At 39.0% G+C, this 17,120-nt stretch overlaps 1 protein-coding gene across 4 annotated transcripts in view; it reads right to left on the bottom strand.

Annotated features, from left to right (window-relative positions):
* Nucleotides 1-17,120, bottom strand: part of THRB (thyroid hormone receptor beta) — a 221,159-nt gene that overhangs the window by 23,672 nt on the left and 180,367 nt on the right. Inside the window, exon 1 of one of the 4 annotated variants that reach the window (XM_048510959.1) lies at nucleotides 10,229-10,657. The exons of the other annotated variants lie outside the window; for them this stretch is intronic. Coding sequence (XP_048366916.1) covers nucleotides 10,229-10,556 — 328 coding nt within the window. The 5' untranslated portion in view covers nucleotides 10,557-10,657. Of the gene's footprint in view, nucleotides 1-10,228; nucleotides 10,658-17,120 lie in introns of those variants that run through there. 4 annotated transcript variants of the gene reach the window in all.

The raw sequence follows: 17,120 nt of genomic DNA, 5'->3' as shown, positions 1-17,120 counted from the left end.
TTGACTTCTCCTCCATAAATCTGTCCAACCCCTTTTGAAGCTATCCAGGTTAGTGGCCATCACCACCTCCTGTGGCAGCATATTCCAAACACCAATCACATGTTGCGTGAAGAAATTTTTCCTTTTATTAGTCCTAATTCTTCCCCCCAGCATTTTCAATGAATGCCCCCTGGTTCTAGTATTGTGAGAAAGAGAGAAAAATTTCTCTCTGTCAACATTTTCTACCCCATGCATGATTTTATAGACTTCAATCATATCCCCCTTCAGACGTCTCCTCTACGTCCCAAACGCTGCAGCCTCTCTTCATATGGAAGGTGCTCCAGTCCCTCAATCATCCTCTTTGCCCTTCTCTGCACTTTTTCTATCTCTTCGATATCCTTTTTGAGATGTGGCGACCAGAGCTGAACACAGTACTCCAAGTGCACTATTGCTTTATATAAGGGCATGACAATCTTTGCAGTTTTATTATCAACTCCTTTCCTAATTATCCCCAGCATAGAGTTTGCCTTTTTCACAGCTGCCATGCATTGAGTTGATATTCCCATGGAACTAACAAACAGAGCTTTTCCACCTCCCCCTTCCTGCTGCAGCCGCCTGTGTCGAAAGAGTGGCTACTTGTTATTGGACCCCTCAGGTGACCGAACAGGATGCTGCACTGGGATCTGAAGTGGGAATTTCAGTGTGATCTCATACTGTGTTTCCCCGAAAATAAGACAATTTCTTATATTAATTTTTGCTCCCAAAGATGCGCTATGTCTTATTTTCAGCTGATGTCTTATTTTTCCGCTCCACAGCTGCATGCTCTGGTGTTCTGTTCGACGGGCATGCTTCCAAACACAAACTTTGCTATGTCTTACTTTTGGAGGATGTTTTATATTTAGCACTTCAGCAAAACCTCTACTACGTCTTATTCTCAGGGGATGTCTTATTTTTGGAGAAACAGGGTATTTTCTCTTTTAACACAACAGTTCCTGTTTAAAACATACAGTAAGGCACTGAAGCTATTGTATCAATTAAGTCAGTTTTTCTTCTTTCTCACAGTGGCTAACATGCTTCAAAGAACTCACAATATTCAGTAATACATATCACTCTTCTTTTTAACAAGTTCATTTATAGTACTGAGGTGTCAAACAACACATGCAAGTGGTCATGATAGCGGCATGGAAGCGTTTGAAAATCTAAACAATTATTTATTGAATTATACCAGGCAGTCTCATTATTTGCAACTACTTGATTCCACAAAACATGGTAATAGCCGAAGCACTATAGAGGTTCCTATTTATGCGGTAGTTGCCACCAGCACATAATGTTATTGTGCTTATGAGCAATTTATTTAAATAATAATTCTTTTTATGTGCAACTGATGCTATAAAGATTATGCTTTTGTATCACGTTTTAGAAATGGTCATCAATTAAAGTTTTACTGATTTCTGTTTAATACTATTAAGAAACAGAAACATATTCCACGAAAGGTACTGTGAATATATCCATGTTACAGAAGAACTTTTAGCTGTAATTAAAGGAAGGCCAAGCTTCTCATATTGGGAGGACACCAGCCCTTGTGCAAATTGTCTGCAGTTAGTTGCAGCTCCAAAGAACTCTACAGCCAGGATTGTTGGGAAAATAATAAATGGTGCAAAATTTGGGTAAAGGACTGTAGTGTCGCTGTTACACCTGGTGCCTCTAGTTGTTATCAATCAGCTGGAACCTGATTGCAATTCTTTCTTGGGAGCAAGAATACCTCACTGTCCCTTCGTGCAAGTAATGAGTACCGCTTTTAAGCAAATTATTAAGTATTCGGTGGGGCACAGCTTTAGCAAATGGTCAAAGGCCTATCGTACAAGACTTATTCACAGTCTCTGTGAAAAGCTTGGGGTGTTAGGGCTACTGACAAATTACTACGTTTGCTTTTAATTGCATGTTCCTTCTTCTTTATGAAGTACAGTGCAGTGAACCTGAAGAATGATACGTTTTTGTGAAATCTTGGGCTATAAGTCAATTTAACCCTAATGCAATATATTCCACTATAAACAATAAAAAGTGACTAGTACCAACCAAACTCAATCCTGGCTGAAATTAGTTTATAAATAAATATATATATATAGAACATTAAGGTAGCATGAATCACTGGATAAGACAGATGGAATTAGATTAACCCCCCTCTCCAATGTGCTACATTTCCTTAGGCAGGCCACTTAACTTTTCCTGAACCAGTTGTCTCTGGTAAAAAAACAACAGGAGAAAATTCTATCTCTGCTAAGCACCAATATTGTGATGTTTTCCCTGATGATATTTAACTGGGGAAATCTAATGCTTACTGATTTTCTGTCTGTTCTTCCGACATATATGCCAAGTGATTGTCACTAAGTGAAAAAAGGCTCTCTCTTTTTTTAAAAAAAGCACTGAATGGACAAAGTTGTCTGAGAAAGCTACAAATAGTTCTATAAACCAATTCTCTTGATGACACAACTGCTATATAAAGCAAAGTTAAAATTCAGTAAGAGATTCATAGTCACAAACAAGTGTAAAAATATGGACGTCTGTGTGATTCACAAATCTGTTTTTCATACTTCTGGCCAAATACACAAAGTTGCACTGACCGTGGCCCTCATTGTAAAGGACATGTATGACTTTCCCCTTTGAAAGGCACACATACTTGCTTTAGGCTGCAGTTCTGCACAGGATTCACTGCAACCCCCACGAAAGTCAATGACCACTATCCAGGGATGTGCTTTTGATCTGTCCTTGCTCAACAGTATCAGGTGCTCTTTCCTTTAAATTACTGACTATATACTGCACATTGATTTTTAAATGGCCTTAGTTTTACTAGAGGTTTACTGCCCAAGACTGGGACAAGGGACTGCTATTCCTGAACAAATCAGCTCTAAAGCTCAGAGGCAAATCTAAGGAAAATGGAGCCCGGGCAAAATCTGAGTTTTCTCCCCCCCTCCCCTGGCTCTATTTTCCCTGGATATGGGGGGGGGGGAGATCGAGCTGGCTGCCAATCTCAGCACCAGGTTGGCGACGGGGCCCAGGTCTACTACCTGTCGCTGGCTCTGGTGCCCAGGTCTACCGCCCGGAGCCAGTGAGGCACTTAGGTCTACCAGCCAGTGCCCAGGTCTACCACCTGGAGTAGGTGACGGCACCCAGTTCTACTGCCCAGAGCAGGTGATGGTGCCCAGGTCTACTGCCCAGATCCAGCAACAGCGGCAAAATCTACCTCCTGGAGCCGGTGAGTGAGGCCTGGGCCCAGCACCCCCTATGTAATTATATGTGTACACCTAGGGACATGTGACTCCCCATGTTCCTCTGGCAGATCCGCCCATGCGAAAGCTCCCCTGAGCTCAGGGAAGTAAATTAATGTTTCTTCGGATCCTATGATTCAGAAAGCCTAATTGCATGCAACCTCACACCCAGATTAGGAACACAATGTACAGATAAGATTCCCAACAATTGAGAGTTCAATAAATGGTACCAATTTACCTAAGTTCTATATTCCCTTCTGTAGAAACAGCATAGCAAGAGCCTCAGTACCACAATAGAATGTCTTCTATAGAGACTGTGGCCATTGTGGTCATGACTTGGAAGTCTTTTGGTGCTTATACACGTGTATGGTGTTCATACAGTTGGGGAGGGGTTATGGCTTAGTGACAGAGCATTTGCTTGGCATTCAGAAGGTCCCAGGTTCAATCCCAGGAATCAGGTAGTAGGTGATGCAAAAGACCTCTGTCTGAGGTCTTGGAGAACCACAGCTAAATAGACAATACTGATCATAAGAACATACGAAAGAGCCTGCTGGATCAGACCAGAGTCCATCTAGTCCAGCACTCTGCTACTCACAGTGGCCTTTTATTAGTCCTTATTCTTCCCCCCAGCATTTTCAATGCATGCTCCCTGGTTTTAGTATTGTGTGTGAGAGAGAAAAATTTCTCTCTGTCAACATTTTCTACCCCATGCATAATTTTATAGACTTCAATCATATCTTGATTGATCAATGCTTTGATTCAGTATAAGGCAGTTTTATCCATTCATATGTTCACAGTCATTTGCTTAATGGGACATCTATTCTAATATAAAGAGGTGTTTTCTCTTAAAATTCTCTACATGCAGCCATTATTGGAGGTCAAATCGACAGCATTAGTAGCAGCATCTTTCTTGGTAATAGAATTCCACTAGTTCTCTTCCTCAATGGACCTGTCTACTAGGCAGACTACGTTTACAAGGTGGGTTGCCATTGCCTTCCCCAGTCATCTACACTTTACCATCTCAGTAGGATGGAAGGCTAAGTCAACTTTGAACCAGCTACTTGAAACCGACTTCTGTGTCTGGATCAAACTCAGGTTGTGAGCAACACTTTGACTGCAGTGCTGCAGCTTGCTACTCAAACCAGAATATTTAGAATACAGAATATTTCGATATCTGTCTAGCACATTTTTATCCCACCCTCCCTCCAGCGATCAGTCCTTGGTTACCCAGTGACTGCCATGGCAGAGTGGGGATTTGAACTCATTTGTCCCAGAACCAAGTCTGACACTCTAACCACTGCTCTATGCTGGCTCTCTAAAATATGCTAGTATAAGCCATACTTGACAATAACACCATTTTTTTCAATTTGTCTACCTTTTAAAAAAAGTTTAACCTTTGGTATTTACACATAATGAGCTTCAAGAAAATGCATGATGCAGAATTTTTCTTATTTTCTTTTCTTATCCATTGGTCAAAATATTGAGGGTTGCTTTCTGTATCACTGTTAACACCATAACAAGAAGCATAACTTGTTACAGTTAGCCAGTCAATCACAATTTATGGCCTATAGGTCATTCAAAAACAGGAAAAACACACACATTAAAAACACTATTATTCTCTTATCCTATCTGTATCTTATCTGTATCTTATCTGTATAAAGATAAAAAACTTATTAGTCATTCCAAACTATTGACTTATATTTCATCAGTGGCCCGTATTGAAATAGCGAAGTATTGGAAATCGCCACAACTCCCATCTATAAACGACCGGTACGTTAAAATGTGGACTTACATGGACCTCGACCTACTGACTATTTCACTACAAAACAAGGATATACAAAAAAACAAAGAAGACGACTGGTCTTTACTGAAAGAATTCTTCACAAATAAGTTTCAATCTATTTAAGTTAAATCATATAAGAATGTTCATTTGAAATGTTATGTTTACAAATAGAATGTTTGTCATACAATATAGATGGCTAATACAACTAAAGTTCCTTTCTAGAAGATAATATAACGATTGGTGAAGTCATATTTATGTTTAACTGAATAAGTTGTATATTGGGAAGATGACAATACCCAAACAGGGGTATATATTAGCTGTATTTTTTATCTCTTAAGTCAAATTTTAACTGATATACAGTGTATGTTTACCTTTTGATGCTGTAACTTCAATAAACATTTATTTAAAAAAACACTATTATTAAGTTATCTACACAGAATCTCAGCATATGTCAATCCTCCTAATACAGCTAAAAGTTAAGGGTTAGAATCTGAATACATTATATACTGGATGTTATCATAGTCTGTACTTTCATTACAGAAACAGAGGGCTTCTTGGCAGTGCACGGAGGCAAAAAACAAAAGAAAACCTTCCCATTGCCCAAAAGATCTCCATTAGGCTCTATGGACTTATGTCACCCAAAAATCCAAGCCATGGGTATCAGCTCCACCCCACCACACCTCTGGAACACCCCCGCTATGCTGGAGGAAGGAGGTGGCAGCCACCCATCAGGGATTTGCCCCTCTACTATGGCCAGAACAGCCCCATCTCCATAGGCGGATTCCTCTCCTGCCAGGATTGTGCGATTAGCCACAGACACAGTAATTCTTTGGACAACTCCTGTCAATAAAAGTTTGTTTTGAGAGTCTTCTGCTCAAAGGACAGTTTTTATCAGCCAGCCCAGATTCCAGTAGGTACAAGCATGTCTGTACATAAACTCGACATTGGAAAAACACATGAACCAATGTTTCAATCAGGTTAGATGGAATAATTTTGTATTTTCCAAACATGAGTACAGATTGCAGCACATTAAATCTAGCTGGCAAAAATCCAGGGTGATGTCTTGAAACAGGTAATATTGATAGATTATGTATGTATTGATGTGAAATCATTGGAGATAAATTGAATAATAGGAGAGAACTCACACTGTGAGCTTTAGCCAATGTTTCTTGAAAATCAATATCCTTTATATGGTTATTGATTGCTAAACTAGCTTTATTTAGCCAAGTGGATTTTAAAACAGGAGGGGAAAGACCAAATGCGATCAATTTTTCATCTACTGGGTTAAGCCAAATTGGAGTAGAGTATAAGGATCAGTTATTAGGCAGTAGAGAAAATTATTCTGATGAAATCATCTCTGATGAAAAAATTTGAATTCTAAATCTAAACACAGGTATCCAGGCCAAATGTATAAGTAACAGAAGACCAATTTTTAATCTGAGAGCCATAGAGGATACATACCTAGGCATCTTAAGAACTTTTCTAAAGAATTTGAATTGACCCAAATTGATAGGAGTAACTGCTTGAACCAAAAGTGGAGCTGATTCCATAATCTTAGAGGGAAATAATTGGATCGCTGTGGAGAATATACTGAACTCCCATCATAAAAAATAATTTTATGATTGTTCCAATAGCCCTTTGGGCTTTAATTAGGATTGATTTAGTATGCAATTTTAGCACTATTTGTCATTAAAAACAGGCCCCACATTTTATGTGACCTAAGGCTCAATTTTATATTCTCTCATCACCCAACTATTCAAGTACCAGTAGGTAAGAGATAACTTTAGTTTTATCAATATTCATAAACATTTGTTTTAAGAACAATACCTAAATAATGTCTGCAAAGTTCTCTTTGAGTCCTTTAAGTCAAAACTACCACATCTCATTTAAAAGGATGCGACTCAGTACTCATTATTCTGATCATAATTTCTCAAGAATTTTTTAAAAAACAAGTTGAATCCAGAGATTTATGGGCACATGGACTACAGATTTTTCCATTCACCAGGCAGTTCTTTCTGTTTATTCCTGGACTCAGGGGAGCAGACTGAGGGGATTGCAATGAGAAAATCACCCCTTCTACCTCTTTCACTGGCAGAAGAGGGAAGAGAGATTTCACCTTCTTCCAGTATAGTTCCCCAATCTACTCCTGCAACCCCAGGAATCAATTTTTTTTCAGGGTGCAAAAAGTCTGCTGAGTTGGAAGAGGGACAAGTGAAAGATCTGCATCCTTTCATGCCTCTGGCTGACAGATTGTTGCATCCAAATTATTGTTAGGTGTCATGCAAAATAATCATGCTGTTGAGCTAATTGTATACTAAAACTAATACTAATACTGGTACAGATTACCTTGAACTTTGCATTATCTTGAATAACCCCCAGAGTCCGGATTTGTGACATGACTGACATAAAACACCACAGAAAAATGACAGCCTTATATTATGCTTGCCGCCACACTCCATGTACCCAGGAGCCTAATTCTGAGGTAAACTTTTGTTCCCATCAGGAGTTATTGATATAAATAAAACTATTCTGATGTTCAGGAAAATAAATATTCAAGTCTTCCTTTTCTTTCATAAGTGTTTTCCTGTAAACCACAGTAAACGCTTATCTCATAACAAAGCAAGGCAAATTCTTACTGTTACTACATAATTCTACTTTTCAAGAATATTCCATATTCAACAGTTTGAAGCTTGTGATTTTCAGCCTCCTGATTATCTTTCTATAATTTTTCCCCTTACTGCGAAAGACAGCAAGAATTTAAAAATACAAAGTGAAAACATTCTAAAGCAACAGCCAGGAGCATATGATTATGTTGTTGATAGAACATTTATATTCCATAACTTCTAGGCATATATAATTTCTCCATAGATACAGTCCCACACATCCTGCGGGATCTTTTGTTCTTCACTTTTGCTAGCAACTTAAGTTTCTATTTCTGGCAGGGAAGGCAATATTCACCTTTTAAAAGGCTTTCACTGGCATAAGAAAATAAGACATCTGTTTAAGAACAAGCTATTACTAATAGAAATGTTAGAAGTGTGTTATTAATTGCTCTCAGGAAGCAACACCGCACAGACATGGTAGTGACCATCATTAATACAAATCAAGGTATTAAGTGCTGCATCGAACTAGCACAAAGCTCTGTAGAGCTGATCTTGGACACCTGCTTTGGATCTTAATTTTGTTTTAATGAGCTAGTACTAAGACTTTGCTAACCAAAAAGAGTGGAGAGTACAGGAGAAAAATCAATTTTGGATCAATAGTGTCACAAATGTTTCTTATTAAAGCCTTCTGCCAGGATTAAGGGACGTTACTTTTATTTGAGTTTGGATGGCAACCTCTAACAAGGAAACATGACTCCTTTTTTTCAAAGACGTGGCTTTTTTTGTTTAGCAAACATAACATGATGTGGAAAAGTCATACAATTCCTGATTCACCTACACTGTAGGTGTCTTTGCCAGCTGCCTCATTACAACAGGCACAACAATGTTAACTATGAAAACTGTTGGGAACTTTTACTGAGATTGATACAGCAAAAGATAACAAGTTTTCAGAAAGTCCAGTATTAAATCCAGCTGCAAAAAAGGTGGAATAAGTTGACATCCCCATATTATTTGAAGTCACCTCAGATACAGCCTTTAAGAAATAGACTTAAAAATTACCAAATGCAATAGCAGTTCCCACACTGTATATTATCATGCATTCAAAATCATCAGCTGTGTTTGATTATTCTTAAGCAATTTAGTTTTATTCCTTAAAAAATAGGTGAGAAATTCATATCATGAATCAAATATGAAGACAAAGCTAGCCGATGTTTGCATAAGTGAGAGAAGTATGAAACAGTTTCCCCCAAATCATTCCAATTAATACATTTTATGAACAAAGAAATCAATGTCTAATATTACAGGGCGGAATGCAAAGTCAGAAGCACCTTTGCAAATGTGAAAATCAACTCTGACAAAAATTCCTTAGTTGTAAAACAATGTACATGAATAGAAAAAAAAACCTCCATTCTGGTGCACAGAACTCCCAACGTGATAAACATCTTGTAACACTATGGTATTTAAAGAAAATAAGGTATGTGTTTAGTATTAACCATTATTTTCAGTACTTGGTTGGAAAGAAGCACAGTTTTCCATACTTCTACTACAGTTTTAAATGGGCTACTTTGGGCTAGAGAATCAGTTTAAAATAACAAAACATCTGCTCTATGACTAGTTCCATTAGCTGAATTGGGTTTCAATTGTACAAAGACAACAGGGAATGATATAATATTGATTTAAAATGATACTCTTTAATTAGATGTTTAAAGCAAGGAAATCCAAAATGTCAAACATTTGCATGCATGTTTCTGTCAAACAACTATTTGGTCAGTCTGTACTGAACACTGCAGCTTGCCTAAATAGTGTTTGAACATGCTTTGCATTCTAAATCTCTCACAAAAAGGATGCACATAATGTTACCTTGTTTTTGTCCTATATTGTATCTTTTATCTAATCTTGTACTTCTGAAAAATACATGAATATTTTAATAAAGAAATGGATATTGATTTTTTTACTCCAAACCACTCAGTTCACACACTAGATTAGCTTTTCATAGGAATAGTAAAGTTTAGCTCTGCTATACAGCCCCCTCACCCTATTTATAGTTCATACTAATTCACTCTAATTCAAAACGATGTACTTTAAGAACTTGTACTGCGCAACAGTAGGTTAAACTTGTTTTGACACTGGGATCTTCATTTGAGCAACCTCTACAACAAATTACCCAATATCTATTTGAGTACAAAACCGTTAAAAACACACTAGAACTAGCCAAGATCAGAAATGCATAATAATCACCTTGCAGAGAAAAAACTTTCCCACAGTCTGACAATGCAATAGCAAATGAACAACAAAAAAAGGACACAAGTCAGCTGGCAATGTAGACATATTTGCACATATATATGCATATACACATAGGTAAAAAAACAGCAGTCTTAAAATAAAACAAATTGTGGCTCCCTATCCTTTACCCCCAAAACCCCTTTCCAATTGCCTAGCAACATCTGTTGCTCTTGTTCTCAGTTCTTAACAGGCAGACTTCACATCAAAGATGTGGCTGAGCCAACCGAGAATGCTTGCAAGTGTGAAGCAAGCCGAAGAGCCAGATGCAGGTAGACTAAATTTTTGCTAGCAAGAATCAACAAAATTGCCCCTACCTTTCTTCTGAGAGTACGATGGTGACTGCACTTGAGAAAAAGTAGGCTTTTCTTCAGTGAAATATTCAGGTTGGCTGTACTGATGCAGGGCCATGTCCATGTCAGAGTACTCGCTTTTAAAAACGTTTCCAGGGTAACTACAGGTATAAGGCTGATTCACTGCCCAGGCCTGTTCCATATATATGCTATTATTGTGCAGGACCTGTGCATCACAACCGTAACTCTGAGTGTCTTCGATATAGGTGCAATAATCAGTAGACTGCATGTAGCAGTTGCTGCTGGCAGCTGCTGGGTGAGCTTCGTATATTTCCTGCACACAATAGTTCATTTTGTTATCCTGTCTCAGTCTCTACATACACACATGTACACTCACATGAATATACACAATAACATGCATACACATGGATCGGGCAAGGAGGAGGAAATGAATACGCAACACCAAGCAAGTCAACTGCAAAATTGGGAGTTTGACCATAGAGCAGTTCTTGATGTGCTAAAACCCTATTTATATTAGGGATGGCTTGAGAGCTTTCCTGCCAGTCAAACATATTGGCAAGCAGATTTATGGCAGTCAAAGATCTTAATCTGTGACTGCATGCTAATTCCTAGGGAAGATGGCAGGTAGTATTGGCCACTAGACAAAGAAACACCCAGACAGTTTGGGGGGGAAATAATCGTTTCATAAAGCCATAAAGCTCCCCCCTTTCAGTATGATTAGAAACTTATTAGCAGGGAAGGATACAACTATGCCACTGACGTTGTCACAACAAGTGCGAAGCATCACAATGAATGCTAAGGAAATCCTAGTTATGCTCAAAATCCAAAAATCAATAACCTTGGGTTTTCAGCATTAACTCACAGAAAATCCAATAGCACTATGTTGGTGACTCAAGAAGTAAGGCTAGTTTTACTAAAAAATTATTGTCTAAATCTGTCATCTGCTTTATTGATTTTGATTGACAGAATTATCTACATGAACCTTGCATGCCTTAAACACACAGAGGCCGACCTCCCTGCTGCTCGCTAATTTAACACATTTGCAAGAAAGCAGCTTTTTCAAACTTCAGCGATTTTGGAAGCATTTTGTATTGAATCCAACAGGTGGGAAATTTCAAAACACGCCATCTTAATCAGCAAACAGACTACTACTTAAAAACTAAAGTTAAGCTTAATTGGTTTGCCATTACATTTCATTAAATTGCTTTCTTCCAACAATTCAATCATGAAGTGTTCGCTGTTTCTACATCTGTTTCACTCACATATGCATGCCATTTCAAAATCATTATTACAAGATAATTAGATGGATTCTCCTCATTTTAAAAAAAGAATGTTTCACATATCATTTTAGGTTACGTACATTCTGTTACAACAACTATTTAACTGTTACAACAACTATTTTTGTTGTTCCACAGGTGTTAAACAATTCTCAGTCACTTTGAAATTAATTCGATTAAAAGGAGTAATTTTGAAAGACAAGAAAGAGTGACTGCATATTATTTAGAAAGGGGGGAAAAGAAAAAATTCTGAAAGTTTTCAGAAAGAAACTCCTGATTCTTTTAGTTTTTCCATCAACTGGCATGATTTGGTAAAGAATACTTCGCTAACTCTTGAGAAGGACAAAACCATAGGCTGTCAAAGGAAAACCAGCAGTGTTCTCCAGGCGTCATTTTCACTTTGTGATTACTTTAGGTGTGCGTGTGTGCACGCCTGTGTAAACAGGCTAGACAAAAACAATCTTTCAGTAGAACTTCACTGAAAAGTGGCAGCAGACTTAATATACAGTAATGATTGTGTCACAGAAAATGTCAGTAATTGGAGAGTCAACTCGGTTTTTACAGGTTTTCTGATGAATGTCCTCTATCACCAAATGCTGGGATGCAGAAACCTTTTATTGGATACCAGGACATTGACTTTTTATATATGATCTCCAGTTCGGCACCAGAGTCAGGGGAGATACGAACTGATGATTGTTTTAATTTGAATTATATTTTCAAAATTATGGTTTAAGGGTTTTAAAAGATAATATGCAGTCTAAATTTGTCACATACTACTGTTAGATAGTCTAATGCAGTCTAATGCAGTCTAAATTTGACACATACTAAATTTAACATTTAACATTTATTTCTTAAAGCTAAATGAAGGCTGTTCTGAATTTCCCCCCTGCACAAGAAAATATTGAATGTAAGCTATAAATGCTGTACTTGTTATTACAGAAAATTATGTGTATTAAAAAACACAACATATACATTGCCTTTGTCTTTTGGGACAATAATTGCTAGCCTTGCTTCTGGAAAGTTCTCAATAGTACTCTACCCCTATTCTTGCACTGAGAACTGACTTTTCTGTTGCGACTTTGATGTCCTTTTTATTAAATAGCCCTTCTGCCGATCTGTGCGAGAGGATAGCTAGTGTCCTGCAGGGAACTATAAACCTTTGCGTTGTTAGGAATAAATGTTAATTTTAGGTATTGAAAATATATAACATATGTATTTTTATAATTTTGTTTTCTATTCTGTGTCTATTATTTTTTAATGTTAATCAACTGTGACTCATTTTAATTATTTTATATTGGATTATATTTTTGATGCGAATAAAGGCCTACGTATGTGTGTACTCTAACACATCAAATTCTGTCCTGAGGTGCAGATCCTAATTTTTTATATATCTTGCTTTGTGCACTTGTACACATACATCATGCCAAACAAATTCATTAATTTAAAAACTCTACCTCAATCCTGGCTTTTAAATATATATAATACAGTGCAAAAGGCATGCGGGACCCATAACTAGTTTATGCTATATCTAATCTATTTTTGACTGTAACTATTTTTTATTGCTGTAACAGCATGCATCAATTCAGAGAATACACTGATTACAAAATGGGAAATATTATTTGCTTAAATGATAAAATAGACAAATAGAGGTTTTTTCTTGATGCATCAGTAGAGCAGGAGTCAGTACTGGAGTCAGTAGAGGAAGCAACTGGTTAAGTGAGAAATTCATCTACCACTATTTAATGGAATAAAGTTAATATAAGCAATGACAAGAACTCAGACATATGCATTTTATGTCTTACTAGCGAGGCCCGGCCACACGTTGCTGTGGCTTATTGTGGTGAAATGGGAAAGGAACAGTAGCAGCAAATCAATTGCAGAGGCCAGCAGTACGTGCTCATGCAAACACGCAGCCCAATACTATGCGATGTCACTGATGTGTGTGCCCGCATTCCTGGGGGGGGGGGGTGATGGTGGAAAGGCACCCTTCCCACACATCTAGGCTGGCTGGTCATGATCCTTTACCTGGGAGTAAGTTTGGTTGGTGGCAATGGGTGCCGCTTCTGAGAAAACCCTCTGAGGGGCGCGACGCAGCCATTCAAAGTATGTCACAGTTGCTGTACTGAGCTTACTCCTGAGTAACGCGTGCCTGGTTTTCTTAACTGTAACCGCAGTATTCAGGGAATCTAGGGTGCCTGGCCCCTCCCTCCCATCCCTTGCATGTCGCCCCTCACTCTCTTCCCTCCCTCACTTCTCTTCCCTTGCATGTCCCCCCTCCCCCTCCCTCCCTTCCCTTTCCCTCCGCTAGGATGGGTGGGTCATATCAAGATGCTGGGCCCCCTGCCTCCCTTCCCTTGCATGCCACCCTCACTGTCTCCCCTCTCTCACTTCTCTTCCCTTGCATGCCTCCCCCTCCGGCCCTTTCCTCTCCCTCCATCTTCCCTTGCATGCCACCCCTCCCTCTCCCTCTCCCTCCCTTCCCTCTCCCTCGTGTGTATGTGTGTGTATGTGTTTCACTTCCACTCGAGTTACTGCCTATGTACTGTTTCCACTGCTCATATCTGGCCATCTGAGTGAACATTCTAAGCAGCACGAACATTCTAAAAGTGACAGTTACACACAGGCAGCTGCATGTCCTTCACCATGGAGCGCCAGGAAAAAGGCATTTTACCTGGGCCAGGTGTGAAATTTCAGGTATGTGAACATCTAAGAACACTCTTGCCTGGCTGACTATAGTGGCTGGGAATTTTCAGAGGAATTGGCCCAGCAGTTACTGAGTTATACTGTCATCAACAAAAACACTGTTAGCTTTTTATATATATATAGATAATATAGATATGGAATGTATGGAATGTGACAACAGAAAGGGGATGGGGGAGGCAGGAATCACAGAATGAGGAGAAATCAGTGACCCTGGTGGAATGACATTGTTTCTGGTATGACCTAGCAATGGCCTCATCATGCTGGACACCTCTATAGTTAACAACAGAGTTTGAGGCAAATGCTAGAGTATCACCCAGTGTGATGATGTCATTTATGGATCATGCTGGAACTGACATAATCATACTGGGAGTTCTAATCACACCCTCCATTTCCCCAGTTGTTTCCTTCTACTGCTCAGCTGAGTGGTGATAAACAATGGGAACCTTACTGCAGGGCCTAAAAAGTGGAGGAACCTTGTCCTTAACATGTACACATTAAACAGAGGCCGTTTCCAGACGTAAAAGCCAGGATGCCAAAATTTCATCACCGCCAAGAGTTCTGGCGTATGAAGTCTTCGCTCGCGCATGAACGGGCGGCCGGAGGTCGGCAGACGGCAGGCGGCTCTGCATCGGAGCACGCTCTTCGTCCCGCCCACTCCGGTGTCCTCGTCGTGCCTGCCTGGAGTCGTCGCGCCCTGTTCATCGCTGCCCTCCGACCCCTGGAGGTCGGAGGACGGTGGCGATGGCTGCGACACTTCCAGCAGGCGCAACGAGGGACACCGTGAGTGGGGCGGGGACGGGAGACAGCGTCTTCCTGGCGGCGCGGTTCGCACCGCGCCGCCGGGAAGATGCTTCCTCCCCAACAACAACCCTTTAAAGGGTTGTTGTTTAGGGCGGCCTGACGCCGCCCTGGGGGGAGGGAAGCGCAGTCAGGTCGCCGCTGCGCCTGGGGGTGGTGTTTTTACCGCCCCCAGGCCATCGTTAATGGGCCGTGCGGAAACGGCCAGAGTGAAGTAGATGCAGTGGCAAACTACAGTCTTATTTGGAAACCAAGCTGTTGTTTCTGTTTACATCTCCTGCTTGATTTCAATAAAAATGGTTTAAATTTACAATAAGCCACAGGACATGAGTGCCTCACACCGGTAATGTGTAGATGACAAGGGAAAAAAGCACTCTGCCTTGTTCAAAAAGTTGTATTATACATTCAGGTTTTTCTATAAAGTTTCCTCTAACAAAAAAACTGTTGTAGAATTAAACAACTAACTGACAGTGCAGAGTCAGATGCACGTAACATTGCGTATTTACATAAGAGTTTATATCCCCAGGGAAATCTTAGCAAAAAGTGCAAGAGTCATACAATCTGAAAAGAAAACCAGAGATTAAATTGCTACTGAAACATATTTGCTAAAAAAAAACATCCAGGAAAGACATTAGAAATAATATAAGTTTTAATAAAGAAACTTCTTCCCAATGAACACACAAACAAACTTATTCAGGTAATACATACTGAAAAGAATGAAAAAGCAGTACTGTTATTGAACTGTACTTCATATTGATTTAATTACATAAGAAATAAATATGTAGAATTATGGTAGAATTGGTACAAATGCACAAATTGTTGAAGGGAAATCAGTAGCGACAATATGGATGGATGTATCGTCGAAGGCTTTCATGGCCGGAATCACTGGAGTGTTGTGTGGTTTCCGGGCTCTATGGTTGTGTTCTAGTAGCATTTTCAACATCAGGAGAAAATGCTACTGGAACATGGCCATACAGTCCGGAAACCACACAACACCCCAATATGGATAGAATTAGTTAATGTACATCTCTGTAAACTGAGAAACAGTGTTCCAGGGTTTTCATTTTGACAGGGGCATTTAAAGAAAACTCTTTTAAAGTAATTGTATCAGTAGTGCTTTTGTTAGAGAACAAACTATTATATATTTATTGAAGAAAGACATATGCAAAATACCAAATAAGTGGAGCAGGGAAATAGGGGGAATACATAATAGGGAGATTCTTATGTAAAAGAACTGAAGATTTTTCCACATGTAATGAGATAATTATTTGAGCTGTGAATGTGAAATTCAGTACCATAGTTACCTTAGAAACAAATGAAACTGAACCATCACAGTTAAAATAAGACTTTTAATAATCAATTGTCCTGACAAACTCTGCAACAGAACAGAAAGCTTCAGAAAAATTGAGAAATAAAGCGGTCCTCAGCTACATGGTGCTGCCTGGACCTTTGCTGGTAGACAGAAGATCTGGTTCGGCAGAAGCAGAGCATCACAAAGCAAAGATATATAAGGGGTTACATTGCTACCATATATCAGGTGAATTCACAAGCAAAAGATAGTGCTCAAATATCAATTATATATGTGCTCTCCAGGGTACCCATATATCATTGCCACAAATGTACTATTCAAAAAGGCTGTCCATTCATTTTTGCAACACCAAATTGATTTCTCACAGTAGTAGTACAGTAGTGAAATAGAATTCGAGCTTCCAGTCCATTTCTTGTATTTGGCATTTAGAGCATTTTACTTTGGTGACAATGTAGACAGCGGCTACTTTTGCAATCTTGGGTTCTGTTACTACATTAGACCAATTTCAAAACAACAACAACAACAATAACAACAACAAAACCTTAAGAAATCTTACTTATATTCTACTAACCAAGCTGAGAAACACCAATCATTAAAAAACCCTTAAAATAGATATTAAAAATCTAAGCCACAAAGGGTCTTATTATAAACATATTTATGCGAGTTTATATCAAAATTTACTACCATGAAACTATTTAATTTATATTCCTGGAAATTGTCCCAGCTGAAGCCTTATGCAAGCATGCAAAAGTATGCTGATTTTTCATATATCTAGGGGATCAGAATTACCCTGTCCTTGGACATCTGC

This window comes from Sphaerodactylus townsendi, linkage group LG11, assembly GCF_021028975.2.
Source record: "Sphaerodactylus townsendi isolate TG3544 linkage group LG11, MPM_Stown_v2.3, whole genome shotgun sequence".
NCBI lineage: Eukaryota > Metazoa > Chordata > Lepidosauria > Squamata > Sphaerodactylidae > Sphaerodactylus > Sphaerodactylus townsendi.
Note: the sequence above shows the minus strand (reverse complement) of the source record. Positions and strands in the feature narration are given on the sequence as shown.